The 13,388-nt window shown below is 51.5% G+C and overlaps 1 protein-coding gene across 7 annotated transcripts in view; it reads left to right on the top strand.

Moving 5' to 3' along the window:
- ADAR (adenosine deaminase RNA specific) overlaps positions 1 to 13,388 on the top strand; it is a 66,897-nt gene that overhangs the window by 29,526 nt on the left and 23,983 nt on the right. For 3 of the 7 annotated variants that reach the window (XM_030303410.1, XM_030303412.1, XM_030303413.1), the window contains exon 1: positions 13,123 to 13,247. The exons of 2 other annotated variants lie outside the window; for them this stretch is intronic. In XM_030303410.1, coding sequence (XP_030159270.1) covers positions 13,233 to 13,247 — 15 coding nt within the window. In that variant the 5' untranslated portion in view covers positions 13,123 to 13,232. Of the gene's footprint in view, positions 1 to 13,119; positions 13,248 to 13,388 lie in introns of those variants that run through there. 2 more of the 7 variants (XM_030303415.1, XM_030303411.1) reach the window with 2 other exon arrangements.

A 13,388-nucleotide genomic window follows, 5' to 3' on the forward strand; every position in this document is an offset into this window, starting at 1 on the left:
GCCCCATGATGAGAGTTTTCAAATATGGAACAAGAGAATCTGAGCTCTGGGCATCTGTAGTGATCTCTCTGAGATATAGCAGTTTATTTTGCTTTAACATCTTAGGTTTGGACCATATTGGGTCCAGCTGCCTGAGTTAAGTTTTCTGGAGAACACCGGATGATTGTTTGGTATAGAGGTAAAGAGTTCAAGATACTAGCTTTGTGGCAATATGAAATACTTAGGAAAGACCTGTGACTAATGGGCATTAATGTGGGAATAGGAAACTGGTTTCAAACGGTTGATGTTGGTGGTGGTTTCCGTCAGCTGTCGTTCTGGGTTCTATTTGACGATGTCTTAGGGCTGTAGCGTGGATTATACCAACTCACAGGTTTATGTTCCTCACACATATAGACTAACACGCCCCCCAAGTTCCTCCACCTGAGAAGCTGTTACTGCCTCTGTACCCTCCCAGGTGCCCTAAAGCACCCAGTTCACCGTCTTCATCAACCCTAATGGGAGAAACTCTACCGGGGTGTATGCTCTCATCCCCCCTGAACCCCGTCACCACCACACACAGAGTAAAGCTCTTTCCCAAAAAGAGGGTGCGTTAACCCAGTCGTAGATGGCAGAAACCCAGTGTGAACTCAAGCAAAAAAGAGCCCCTCCGCCTTTGACAATTTAACTGGAAGGCCAAGGATGAGCCTCAGGTGTGGCTGAAATAGTGTCACAGACTCTTGGCCCTGCCTTTCTCTGCTCCTTTTTTTGCTTATTGGCCTCATTTTCTGCTGTTTTCTCTGTACGCACCGGCAGCCCCAAGCTGATGACTTTGCAGTGCTCTTCTGCATTGTAAGCCGGTCACTGTGGACAAGGGGACAGGGACACCATAATTGGACAGGTGTGTCATGGGCCCACTCCTGGGATGCCAGAGTAAACCGCTTGTCCGTAACCACGTGGGATGACTGCCGCGTGTACGTGTGCGCGCACCCCTGCTCGGATCCTACTTCGAGGCCCTTCCGGAGCCTTCCGGCTGGGACACCTGCCCTGGTTTTGCTTGTCCGTCAAGTTGTTGCTGTGTGGCCCTGCTCCTGTGCCCTCTTACCTTTCCACACCCGTGCTCCCGCCACATCCTCCCTTCCCCACGCCCTCAGACGATCTGCTGTCGGGGTTCAGGTCACGATTCTCCCAGAAGCCTCCCTGGGCCTCCGTCGATGGGTTAGGCCCCCTTCTCTCTGCTTATGGATCAACACCGGAACACGGCCCTATGGTAGATTTGAGGGCCCCCGTCCTTAATTGACGTTATTTCTCTTAACACTTCTAACCCATTGGTGTTGCATGGTTTGTTGCCTGTCTCTCCTCGTTAGAACATCAGCTTCATGAGAATAATGAGTAAAAGCATTTTTGTTTCATTTACTGCTGTGTTTCTAGGACCTAGGACAGTGCCTGACACATAGCACGTGCTGGATAAGTGTTTATTAAATGCATGAATGAAAGTCTGCCCACAGGGAGAAAATGGTGGCATCGTGTTGATGAGGACTCCAGTCTGCCTGGTAGATACAGTTCTCGCTGTAAATGTCTGCAGACTCCAGGGCTCCGGGCCCACCCTGCAAACGCAGAACCTCTCCCCGTGTGCCTGCACAGGCCAAGGTCGGGCCCCACAAAGAAGCCACGGGAAATTCCACCCCGTGAAATGTTTCGCTCCCCACTCAAACCTTTCTCAACAATGATATGGTGTATATGGAGGCTTTTTCCATAGTTTGAGGCTTTTCCTTAGGGTATTTATTTTTAAAACATTCATTTGAACACTTATAATGTGCCAGGCATTGTTCTAAGCCTTTTATAAATAACTCATTCTTTGATTGGAGTTTTGGGATCAAGAGTTGTGAACTTTAACATTTTTTTCCTTTTGAATACCAAACACTCAAGAAAGGCTAAAAAATCCCAATTAGAAAATTCTAAAAGAGATGAGACCTGCAGCTCACCTCACCCTGCAGAGGCCGGCCTGTGGTGCATGCCCCCCCTGACCTTTCTGGGGTTTTACAGTCGCAGCTGTTAAGTAAATGAAGTTCTGTGTGCGTCTCTGGGCTGCAGACGTAGAGGTGCACGGGTCTCTCTCAGGGACTTACTGCGTTTCGCCCCGTGCAGCTCTGCGTGGCCATCTGCACCTCGCCTCCCCTGTGCGCTCGTCCGGGCGCTTCTGTTCCCGGCCCCGCGCTGGCTCCGGGTGTGTGGCGGCCGGATGGGGGGCCAGTGGCGCTTCGGCCCCAGGGCTGTGCGGTGTTGGTCTTCCGCCCTGTCCCGGGGAAGGGCCACGTCTGCCCTACATACAGAGCACATCCGTCTTTCCCGGAGAGGGGCCTTACCTTCCAGAAGCCTACCTGTGCCATGCCCACTCCCAGCGAAAAAGGGAGCGGGTGCCCTTTTGTTTCTTCTTTAGCACAGAGTAGTTCTCCTAGAAATAGACGCTTGGGGTGAGGGCCGCTGTGTAACCCCACGCTCCCCTCCAGGCACCGGGCCCCGCCTGCATCTGCTGCGGCCTGCGGTGCTGGGCTCGGTCCCGACGCGCTTCCCGAAGACCGCGTGCCCAGCACCCTGCCCAGCGCCCTGTCTGCTCCGGGACCGGGTGTTTTAACGAAAACCGGAAAATCTTTGTTACTTTGAAAATTACTGTCCTGGTTTTAATGTGTATCTTTTCTTACGATTAAGTTTGAGCTCTTTACAGACGGTTATCATATTTATTTCCATTTTTTTAAATTCTCAGTCAATATTTTGTCTATTCACTTAATTGCATTTAAGTTACTTTTTACAAATTATACAAATTCCCTTAAAAAACCTGAATATGTGCTCCTTATAAAAACAACTTTATCTGCCGTGGATATTTCTCTGATTTGTTGTTTGCCATCTAATTTTGGCTTTTTATTAACATACAAAACCTGCTTTTTGTTATTCTGTAGACGAATTTTGTGCTTTTTGATTTCTTCCTTTGCTTGCAAGCTTGAAAGTGTTTTTTTCTCATTCTGTATTCCAGTATTTTATGTTTTGCTTTTTTTATTATTTTAAACAGCTAATACTCCATTTTATTTAGATTTTAACAGATATTTTATGAAATGCTGCATCATGTTTTAAATAAATCAGTTTGAGTTAGATGGTCTATATTTTATTTTACATCAGTGCATACATATTTTTCCTTTTTAAAATAATTTATCAGAATATCAAAGCTTGTTCCACAAAACTGAGATTGAAACATATGTATGTATAATTCTTTTAATTTTAACGTGCTTAGCATATCCACAAATCGCCGCACGGCATAGCGTTTCTCTGTGGCTGTCCATGTGGGGTAAGAACTCGTCCGTGTGTAGCCAAAGGACAGGTGGAGCCCCTCCAGCCTTATGTGCTGTTTCCCTAAGACCCTTTTTTATTAAGATACAATTACGTGCAATAGACGGCAAATATTCAGTGAATATTGATAAATATATATGTCCGCTAGTCACCATGCAAAGCGGGAAATTAAAACCTTTCTGTCACCCCAGAAGGTTCCCTCATGCCACTGCCAGAAACCACTCTCCCCAGAGCCACCCTGTTGTGATGTCTGTTATCTCCATACATTAGCTGAGCTGCTGTAAAATTTCACACAAATGGAGTTCTAGAACGTGCCCTTCTGTGCGTGGTTCTTCCGGTCGGGATCAAGCGGGTCGCACGTGTCGTTACCCTGTGTGCGAACGGACATCGGGTGTTTGTGCGTTCGTCACATGATGGACATTTGGTTTGTTTCCAGTTTAGGGCTCTTAAGAATAAAGCTCTATGACCATTTTTTTCGTCTTTTTTTGTTGAGGTACAAAACACATTGCTACACGAAGTGTAGCATTTTCAAGCATATGGTACAGTCGTCTTACGTACCTTCGCCAACCGTCCAGAACCTTTTCTCTTGCAAATCCGAAACTCTGTCTCCATTAGGTGGCAACTCCCCCTTCCTGCTCTTGCGCGGGTCTCCTGTTAGCCTCCTCACATGACGCCTTTTGTGGCCGCTTCTTTGTATCTTCCTGGTAAGTGCGTGCCTGGGAGTACAGTTGCTGGGTGTCGGTGGTGGGACGCTTAGCCTTAGAGGGAGCGGCCAAACAGTTTCCACGGTGGTGGCACCGCTTCGTGCTCCCGCCAGCAGCGTATGAGAGTTCTAGTCGCTCCGTAGCCTCCCCAGGTTCAGATACTGTTCAGTGTTTTATTTGAGCCGTTCTGGTAGCTGCGAAGTGGAGTCTTACACTGTTTCCACTACTACACTTTGAGCTGCTTTTTTTAATGTTTATTTTTGAGAGGGAGAGAGACAGTGCGAGCAGGGAAGGGGCAGAGAGGGAGGGAGACCAGAATCCCAAGCAGGCTCCAGGCTCTGAGCCGTCAGCACAGAGCCCGATGCGGGGCTCGAACCCAGGACCATGAGATCATGACCTGAGCTGAAGTCCAGAGCCAATCATTTAACCGACTGAGCCCCCGGCGCCCCTAGGCTTCGCGCATCCTAACGGCAAGTTTTATGCCGTTTGTATTTGTTTTCCTATTCTTACTGGACCCCCCCCCCATCTGAGGGGTGGTAATGCTTTATAACAGGAAACTTGAAAATTGCAGAAAACTATTAAATTGAATAAAATCACTGGTAACTACGCCTGTCAGACATCCGTACGTGTTGGCGTGCTTCACGCAGCGCCGTGTGGCTTATCCCGCACATAGGCCGGTGCTGGGGTTGCGTGATTGAGCAGCTCGGCCCTGTCCCGGCCTCCACTCTGCCACCGCAGGACATCACCTGTTGGCAGCAGGAATCCTTTGTCACAGGAAGCCCTGACAGCTTTTTGTGTTTTCTTGGCCAGAATTGTCCAAACGTATCACTGGCGGGAGAAACGGAATCGCCAAGAGGAGGTTATTAGATGCCCCACAATCCTCCCTCCGGGTCTGGGGAGGAAGCCTGGCCTTCTCAGAGGAAGGTGGGCAGAATCGGGCTGCCTCAGAAAGGAAGCCTTTCTTGTGGGGTTGGTCGGTACCTGCCACTTGGGCGCATTGTTTTCCAAAAACTGAAGTTGTCCTGTGTTTACAGTTTTGTGTTCTGTTCACTTGTTAGGATTTAAACATTTCCCGTGGCGTTAACTCTGTAAATACCACTCTTATGTGTCATGTAACTAATTCATGGCTCTTCCAGAATTTATGCGACCATGTGTTCAACTTTGGACTTGACGGCTGTTTTCAGTTTTTCCCTATTGTAAACAATGCTGTCGCAAACGTAAGTTTTCATACTAGATTTCGGGTTTTCCTCCTCAAGATGGATCTTTATTATTATGTTCACTAATAATAACTATGTAGTCCTAGGATTACATTGTCATTAGTGGTAATGGCTGTTGGCTGTTAGCTGAAGTCACGGACATACTTGAGACCTCTGACGCCCAGTGTCCAATTACTTTCGTACACTTGGACCCGTCGTCTAAGTAGCTGTTTCTCCCCCTCCCTTCTTGGTCTTCCCCCTCCCACCTCTTCCTTCATCCAGTCATTAACGCATACTCCTCTGACAGGTAATTTGTCGCGTACCTTCTATCACCAAAGCACCGTGCTGGGTCACGGCTGTAAGACTTGTACTGCTCAGGAGAGACGGACGTACCGCATGATCAGATAGCCTGCAAATGCTTAGCTGCAGCTAGTGCTAAAGACCGTGAAGAAAGCTTCCTAGGGTCATGGGTACTATAAATTTCATATACCTTCTGCTCCCGGCACAGGGACAAGAGGAGAAAACAGTGTGTGCCTGCAAGAGTGCTCTGTGGCTGTTGGACAGACAGAGCGGAAGGTGCCTTTTGTGAAGCCTGCTTAGGGGACGTTTAGCCAGGAAGCGGGGCATGCTGCAGACCTTGTCGTGACCTTGGGCCTTTATCCAAAGAGCGGTGGGTAGCCGTAAAGGGTTTAAAGGACGGAGATGGCGGTGACCTAATCTTATTTGAGAACATTTTGGGTAGGGCCAGCGTGGGTTCCTAGAGTCCAAGGTGAGACTGTGAAGGCAGACGTAGAGTCCCCAGCTACCACTGGGTAGTCTTATTTTTTTTGACCGATTTATTACATTTTCGTGCCTTTAGTTGTTAGTGCGATTGTTTCCCCGAATGTTTGACAGGCATTTATGCTTCTTGTTTGTGTGTGCGAATTGCCTTTTATCAACTGTACTGTTGATAAAAGTACAACGTGGGGATGGCTTAAGGCCAAGGCCACCTGCCGTGAGCCAGAGTGCTGGCTCTGGGACTTCCAGCAACCTCCGTGGCTTTGGTCTGCCTCAGTTTCCTCTTCTGCAACATGGGGCCGTGATTGTGTGCCTCTCGGGTGATGGGGCTGAAGGTAGGCTGGTGTGCCGGCTGCAGAGCAGAGCTCACCACTGTGTGTAAGTGTCTGACACGCACACGCGCACACAGCTCTGGGTCCCATGTGTGTTGTAACGGGTTCCCTCTCTGCTTTCATGTTTTTATTAATATATTTTTTTTTAATTTTTTTTCAACGTTTATTTATTTTTGGGACAGAGAGAGACAGAGCATGAATGGGGGAGGGGCAGAGAGAGAAGGAGACACAGAATCGGAAACAGGCTCCAGGCTCCGAGCCATCAGCCCAGAGCCTGACGTGGGGCTCGAACTCACGGACCGCGAGATCGTGACCTGGCTGAAGTCGGATGCTTAACCGACTGCGCCACCCAGGCAAACTTTATCTGCAGTGAACAGATGTCTTCCATTGCTGTGAAACAAGTCAGACATTCTGACTTAGTTTTTTAGAATACTTTACAAATAGCCTTTTAATCCATTTGTAATCTATTTTGGCTTATTACTGTAAGACAAGGCTCCAAATACGTTTCCCCCCCCAGAAGCCGATGAGTTGGCCGAGCTCCCTGTGTTGACATACCCTTCCTCCCTCCCTGCTGCTTTTGGCTCCCTGTCACATGTCAGACCAGTATACACGCTTTAGGGAACGTGGTCCTGCCCTGTCAGCCTGGAGCTCCATCCTTGTGTCGTACCAGACTGCTGTGAATTAAGACAGTGTAAGTAATCATTTGTCAGATACTCAGTCCTTTCTGCCCTGACCTCATTAGAACTTGCAGTGACCGGTTACTTACTTTGGCTCAGTTCGTAAATTGTCCCGCCATCTCATTGGGGTTGGCGTATCCTTGTACTTAAGAATACACTCCTCAGCAGAGTTGTATACTTTTCCACATGTAGGCTTTCACATTTCTTAAGATTATTCCTAGATGTTTATTTTTTTAATGTTTTAGTTGCTGTTAAGAGTACAGTATTCTTACCCTACACGTAAGAAAGAAGTTGTGTTTTGTATATTTTTCTTATATCCAGCCATATTCCTTGACTGCCCATTGGTTCTAAGAATTTTTCATTCTGGGGTCAACTGCAGTTCTGATATTATCTGCAAATAATCCGTTTTTTCGTTACTTTTAGTGTATCTTTTTTTCTGCTTTAGGATATGCTAGAATTTCCGAAACAATGTTAAGTACCATATTTTTTTCATTCTAAGACTTTTGAGCATAAAGCATGCTACTGATTCAATAATAGCCCCGGGGGGGGGGGGGCTATCATATGAAATATATACACACCTTGTAATCACATCACAATATCAGAAATGTTAGAGGTGCATCTCAGAACTGAAATAAGATAACAGTAGTGGTGGCCATCCTTACTTTATTCCTCATTTTATTGGGAATGCATAACCCATTTTAAATATGATATTGGCTGTTGATTTGTGCTGGACAGTGTCTGTAATATTTTTTTCAAATAAACAAAAGGTTCTAATTCTGCCAGACAGTAATGGGAAAGGCGTACTGTTTGGTTTAAGTAAAACATGGAAATTGTGGCTGTGCACATGTCGTCTCTGACAGCCGGTCTGTTTTAGCTTTTTCCTCTGATAGCCTCAGATGGCAGGAACCCCTGCACCGAGCAAGGTCTGTGCTAGTTTCGCACTCGGAGCTCCCTGTTTGCCCCGGCCATCAGGATGGTGTGTCAGCTTCCTAGAGCTGTAGTACAAATTGCCATGAATTTGGTGACTCAAAACAAGAGAAAGTCGTTCTCAAGGTCCGGAGGCCAGAAATCTGATATCCGCATCACTGGGCCAACATCGGGGTGTCGCAGAGCCGTGCTCCCTCCAGGGGCTCTAGGTGAGCATCCCCTTCCAGTGTCGGGTGGCCGCCTGCATCGCTTGGCCTGTGGCCACGTCACTCCTGTCTTCGAGGCCACCTTCTTCAAACCTCGCCTCTCTGTCTTCACACACCTTCTATACACAGAGCTGGTGTGTGTAGTCGGGAACGTCTGTGAACTCGTCGGTGCTGAAGGAAGGCTTTTAAAAATAGGTGTTACTCATTCCCTCTGGAAAGAACACCGCAGATGCCTGGAGATGGCTCAGCTTTCGTTCACAGAAAGTCCGTCCACCGGAAGTGCGCCAAGAGCCCCTCCACCTCGGCCCCTTCCGCCGTCCCCAGTCTCCAGCTCTACGGCAACCGACACGCGGGCCGAGTACACTCCTTCTAAGACTATTATGAAGACAGAATTACAAGCTGGTCAGTGCAGACCAGAGCGCGGAAAGAAAAACGACGTCAGCATGTCGGTTCGGTAGTAAATGGGTCGTGCCGGGAAGCGGCCACTTGGCACGTGGCTGTGCAGCAACCGGCTGTTGGTGAAACCCGCCCGCTCACCCGGGACACAGCGCGGACTGAGGGGCAGAGGCCGCCTTCGAGCCCGCCCAGCACAGGACTGCGCCTGTCCCCTCTGCCTCCTACGAGCCTTGGAGATAGGGACATGACCCTTGCCAGGAGCTGGGGCTGAGCCCATCCACCCACGGGCCGGGCCCTAGGGAGGACGAGAAGGCGAGAGTGAGTGGGAGGGCGCCCCCCTTTGGACCCTGGCTCAGAGAGCCCAAATGTGGGCGGGTCGCCGACGCTCTCCGCGGGCCGGCGCCACACCGGAAGTGAGCTGTGTGCTGTGTGCCAGGCCGGCCGCCGTAGGAGAGGGGGCGGGGCTTGACGCATCGAGTCGCGAGAGGGCGAAATGCACACGCACGGGTTAAACTTTCACGTCAGGGGCGCCTGGTGTCTCGGTTGGTTAAGGGTTCGCTTCAGCTCGGGTCATGATCTCACAGTTCGTCGGTTTGAGCCCCGCGTCGGGCTCTGTGCTGACGGCTCGGAGCCTGGAGCCCGATTCGGATTCTGTGTCTCCCTCTGTCTCTGCCCCTCCCCCACTTGTGCGCGCGCGTGCTCTCTCTCTCAAAGATAAATATTTAAAATTCTTTTTTAAAAAAGGACATTTGGGGTGCCTGGGTGGCTCAGTCGGTTAAGCGTCCGACTTCGGCTCAGGTCATGATCTCACGGTCCGTGAGTTCAAGCCCCACGTCGGGCTCTGAGCTGACGGCTCGGCTCGGAGCCTGGAGCCTGCTTCGGATTCTGTGTCTCCCTGTCTCTCTGCCCCTCCCCTGCTCACGCTCTCTCTCAAAATGAAATAAACATTAAGTAAATAAACTTTCATGTGAAATAGTAGCACAGCCTGTTAGCCATTACTATTAGTATGGTTTTGCTTTTCTTCCTAATATTATATCTTTGACATACGATAATGCTTGCTATCACAATGCCTGGTGCCTATAGATAGTTGATAAATACCACTTTTCGCTCCTCTACTGGCTGACTTTGGGTCCAGGCGCCTGCCTGCTGCTGAGGGAGACCTCACAGTCTCCTGGGCTCCTGAGGCAGCCCTTTGCTCTGCTGTGATTTCAAAAGCCGGTCTAGTGATTAACATCAGAACAGGCGTTACGGTGAACGCGGCTGGGGGGCACTGGTCGGCAGGGCTGGCAGGTCACCGGTCTGTCTGCAGAAAGCTGGTGGGGTCGATGTGGGAAGGCCCTGAGGGTGTTGAAAGTTACGTTGGTGTGGTGCAATAAAAAACCCAGTGATAAAGGACCGAAAGGGAAACAGCAACCAAAAAGGGCAATAAACGTGGGCTTAATGGGCTTATTATGTGTTTCCTAGGAGTTAAGGTAAGAAAGGGAGTTTATTATGTGCATATCCTGTTCTGAAAAGATGCCCTAATAGTTAAAAATAGCTTAGTAATTTGTTACTTTTTTCGATAGCGTGTTGCAAGTTAAGTAGCTTGCATTCACACGCAGTACGTGCCTCTTGCTGCGGGACTATGCGAGCAAATACGGAAGGAGTTTGCAGACATCTGCCTTACAGAAGGAGAGAGGATTCGATGTAGCCCCTGTGCACAGCCCCGTCTGCCTGTAGGACATCAGGGACTAGGAGGACTTGTAATATGCACCCTGCAGCAGCCAGGTCATACACAACAAGCCAAATTAATCGTTACAAAGCCAGACCACCATTCATAATTAAAAAGCAAAGATAGCAGAGATTGGAAACTAAAAGCCACTCTGCAGCCCAGGTGACAACGGATCCTCCCCGGGGCTTGGGGGGATCCAGGCCCCTGAAGGCAGGTGCAGCCAGTGCTCTGCAGCCATGACGCGGAAGGCCAACTTTGAGAACACCGGGCGAGGAGAGAGGGGCTCTGTACCTCGTCTTAGCGGGTAGCTCTCCGCCGGTGGCTGGTCGTAGCTGGTAACCCTGGATGGTATGTAGTCAGGACGACTTGCATCTGGGGTCATTTCTCAGCCGGACTCCTGGCCCCGGCGGGGGGGGGGGGCGGGGGGCACCTGTGTGCTCACGGTGCCACTGTGCACAGAGGAAACACGGGGAGGGGAGGCCCTGGTGAATTAAGGGTAGACCAGTGGGGTGGGGGGGAGCATTTGGACTGTTTGCTCTTTGGTATTTTCTGCAACGTTCTGCAAGTGACATGTTACTTTTGGTTAGTTTTTAGAAAGTGTTTCATCCAATGTGTGGAGTCCCCACGCTAGCATAGCGCACAGATGGCCGGCAGCGTCACTGCCCTGTGGGAGCCAAGCACCCGGGGCCGTGAGATGCTTGCGAGTAAGGGAGCTGCTGGGACGGTGACGAGCAGTTGGCACTGTTTCCGGGAGAGAGCTGACGCGCTGTTGGGGGAGTGAAGCCTTCTGCTTCAGCACCGCCTCCCATGTGAGGTTAAAGGGACGGAAGAGGCACCTTCCCTGTAGCTGTGACTGAGGCTTTTCCGGAACATTCTGGTAGAAGGGTCAAAGGCCATGGGATTGTTTAGCCCGAAGGCAGGAAAACAGAGGTAAGACCTAACGCATTTTACTTAAATGGAAAATAGAACATAGGGAGACGGGCTGGGGTCAGGTACGGAGAGTTTCTCGTTTTTAACCTTTTACCATTGTGAAGTGTAGCACATCCACGCAGAAATGTACATAAAGCCCAAGTATGTGACTTCATGAGCTGCGGCCCAGCAGCAGCGTTGCCAGCACCCAGAACGTTGCTTCCCAGTCGGAACACCCTTCTTCCTCCCTGAAGGTGACCCCGTCCTGGCTTCTGTGAGGTGCCCGCTGTACTTTTGCCTGGTTTGGGAGGTGATGTAAGCGGACAGGTAGTGTGTCTTTGCTCAGTGTCCTGTTTAGATGATGACCCACTGTGCCGCGTGTGGTTCCAGCTCTGTGGTGTTTGACGCCGTGGAACGTGCCGTCGCCAGTATGTGCCGCCATCTATCCGTTGCACTTTTCCTGGACGTTTGGGCTGTTTCCGGGTTGTCTGTTCCAGTAAGGCCACTCTGTGTACGTGCGTCCAGGTGTAGAAGTGGGACTGCGCACTTGTAGGGCGTGTATATTCCCGCCTGTCCCGCGTATCGTGAACTGGTTTCCGGTAGGGAGTGGGAGCTGCTGCCCACGTGGTCGAGCGGGCCGGTCTGGGGGTGGGCAGTAACTCTGTGGCCTTCCCGTGCATTTCCCCAATGTGAGGACCTCGAGCGCGGTTTCACAGGTTTGTTGATCTTCCCAGCTTCATCGAGTTCTGTGCTACATTGTACCCATCGATTATTCTTTCCACGCAGTGGATTATGGGTCAGTCACTAAGTGCGGAATGTCAGGAGGCACGGCACTATGATCCGTGTCGGGAGTGCTGGTCCTCCCCAGCAGACTGGTGGCTAAGGGCACCTGCCCTTCCCCAAGGACACCTGCCCTTCCCTGGCACGTGGGAAGCTGCGTTCAAGGACCCAGGCATTTTCAGAGCACAGAGAAAGTGCTCTGTAGGGTAAGGCGGAGTAACGGAGAAGCACAAAATGAGGGGCTGCAGAGGCACCCACTCCCCAACCCAGAGTTGGGTGAGGCTTCCTGGGGAGAGGATATTTGAGGCAGCCCCTGAGAGCCTTTGGTCAGAAGCAGCGCCACAGGTACATTCTAAGCCTCGGAGGACACGCACAGACGCACAGGAGGGGGAGCCCAGCCCGCTGCCCATGGGGAGTTGGAGGTTGGGTGCTCCAGGGAGGACCGGAGGGAAAGGGCACCAGCCGGGCATCCTGACCTCACAGGCCGTGGGGACGAAATGGCGATGAAACAGGAAATCAGTTTCTCACTGGGGAGGATTGTGGACTGCTGACCATAGGATTGACCTCTTGGTCAAGCCTACGTGAGATCAGTTGAATTTCCCCCAGCAGACAACAGAAGTTATCTTTGGGGGAGTCATAACTGCAGTGAGCGCACAGTGGGGGTGCAGAGTGAGGCCTGGGTTTATCAGCAGCCCGCCTCAGGCCTCAGTTTGCACGTAATTTGGGAGTCAAGCCCGCCTACCTGGCAGAGCTGTGAAGGCGTGCTGGGATGGCGTCACATTAGACCCTAAATGGTGCCCCCGCGGTGGTGGGTTTAAGTCGCTCACAACCTGCTGGGAGGGTAAGTGGTGGGGGGCGGGGGGGGGGGACGGCGGCCGAGACAGAGGCCTAGCCTCGGGCTGTTTCCACAGAACTGGGCTGGGGGCGGCGGGAGTTGTGTCCCGGGGGTCCCGGGCGGGGCAGGGCAGGTGCGGCGTAGCCGCCTTCCTGAAGGAGTGACTCCAGTGGTCCTGCAAGCCGAGGGTTAGATCGGTTAGATCGGCGTCTGTTGGCTCCGCTCAAACCCCTCCTCCCGCTAAACTTCCCAAAGAGGCGGTCCTTCGGAGGAAACGAAAGTGAAATTGAGCCGGGCCACTTCGCCGCAGCCAGGCCGGCCGCGCGCCCAGGCTGCCTACTGCGCTGTCCCCGGGGGCGAGTGCGTCTGCCCGGAGGAGGGTGGGGGGCCGGCCCACCTGGGGAGGGGAGCGCCCGGAGGGGGAGGGTCGCCAGCGCCGCTCCAGGTCATGCGTCGGGGGCGCCATGGACCCCAGGCAGGTGAGCCGGTCGCGCCCGGACGGGCCTCTGGCCCGCCCGTTTGCGTGTGCGCGCGGGTGTGAGCGTGGGTGGGCGTGCGCGCGCCGCATTCTGGGCGTCTGCGTCGTGCCCCTCGATTGTGCAGAGCCGAGCAGCGGGCAA

Source organism: Lynx canadensis, chromosome F1 (genome assembly GCF_007474595.2).
Source record: "Lynx canadensis isolate LIC74 chromosome F1, mLynCan4.pri.v2, whole genome shotgun sequence".
Lineage (NCBI taxonomy): Eukaryota > Metazoa > Chordata > Mammalia > Carnivora > Felidae > Lynx > Lynx canadensis.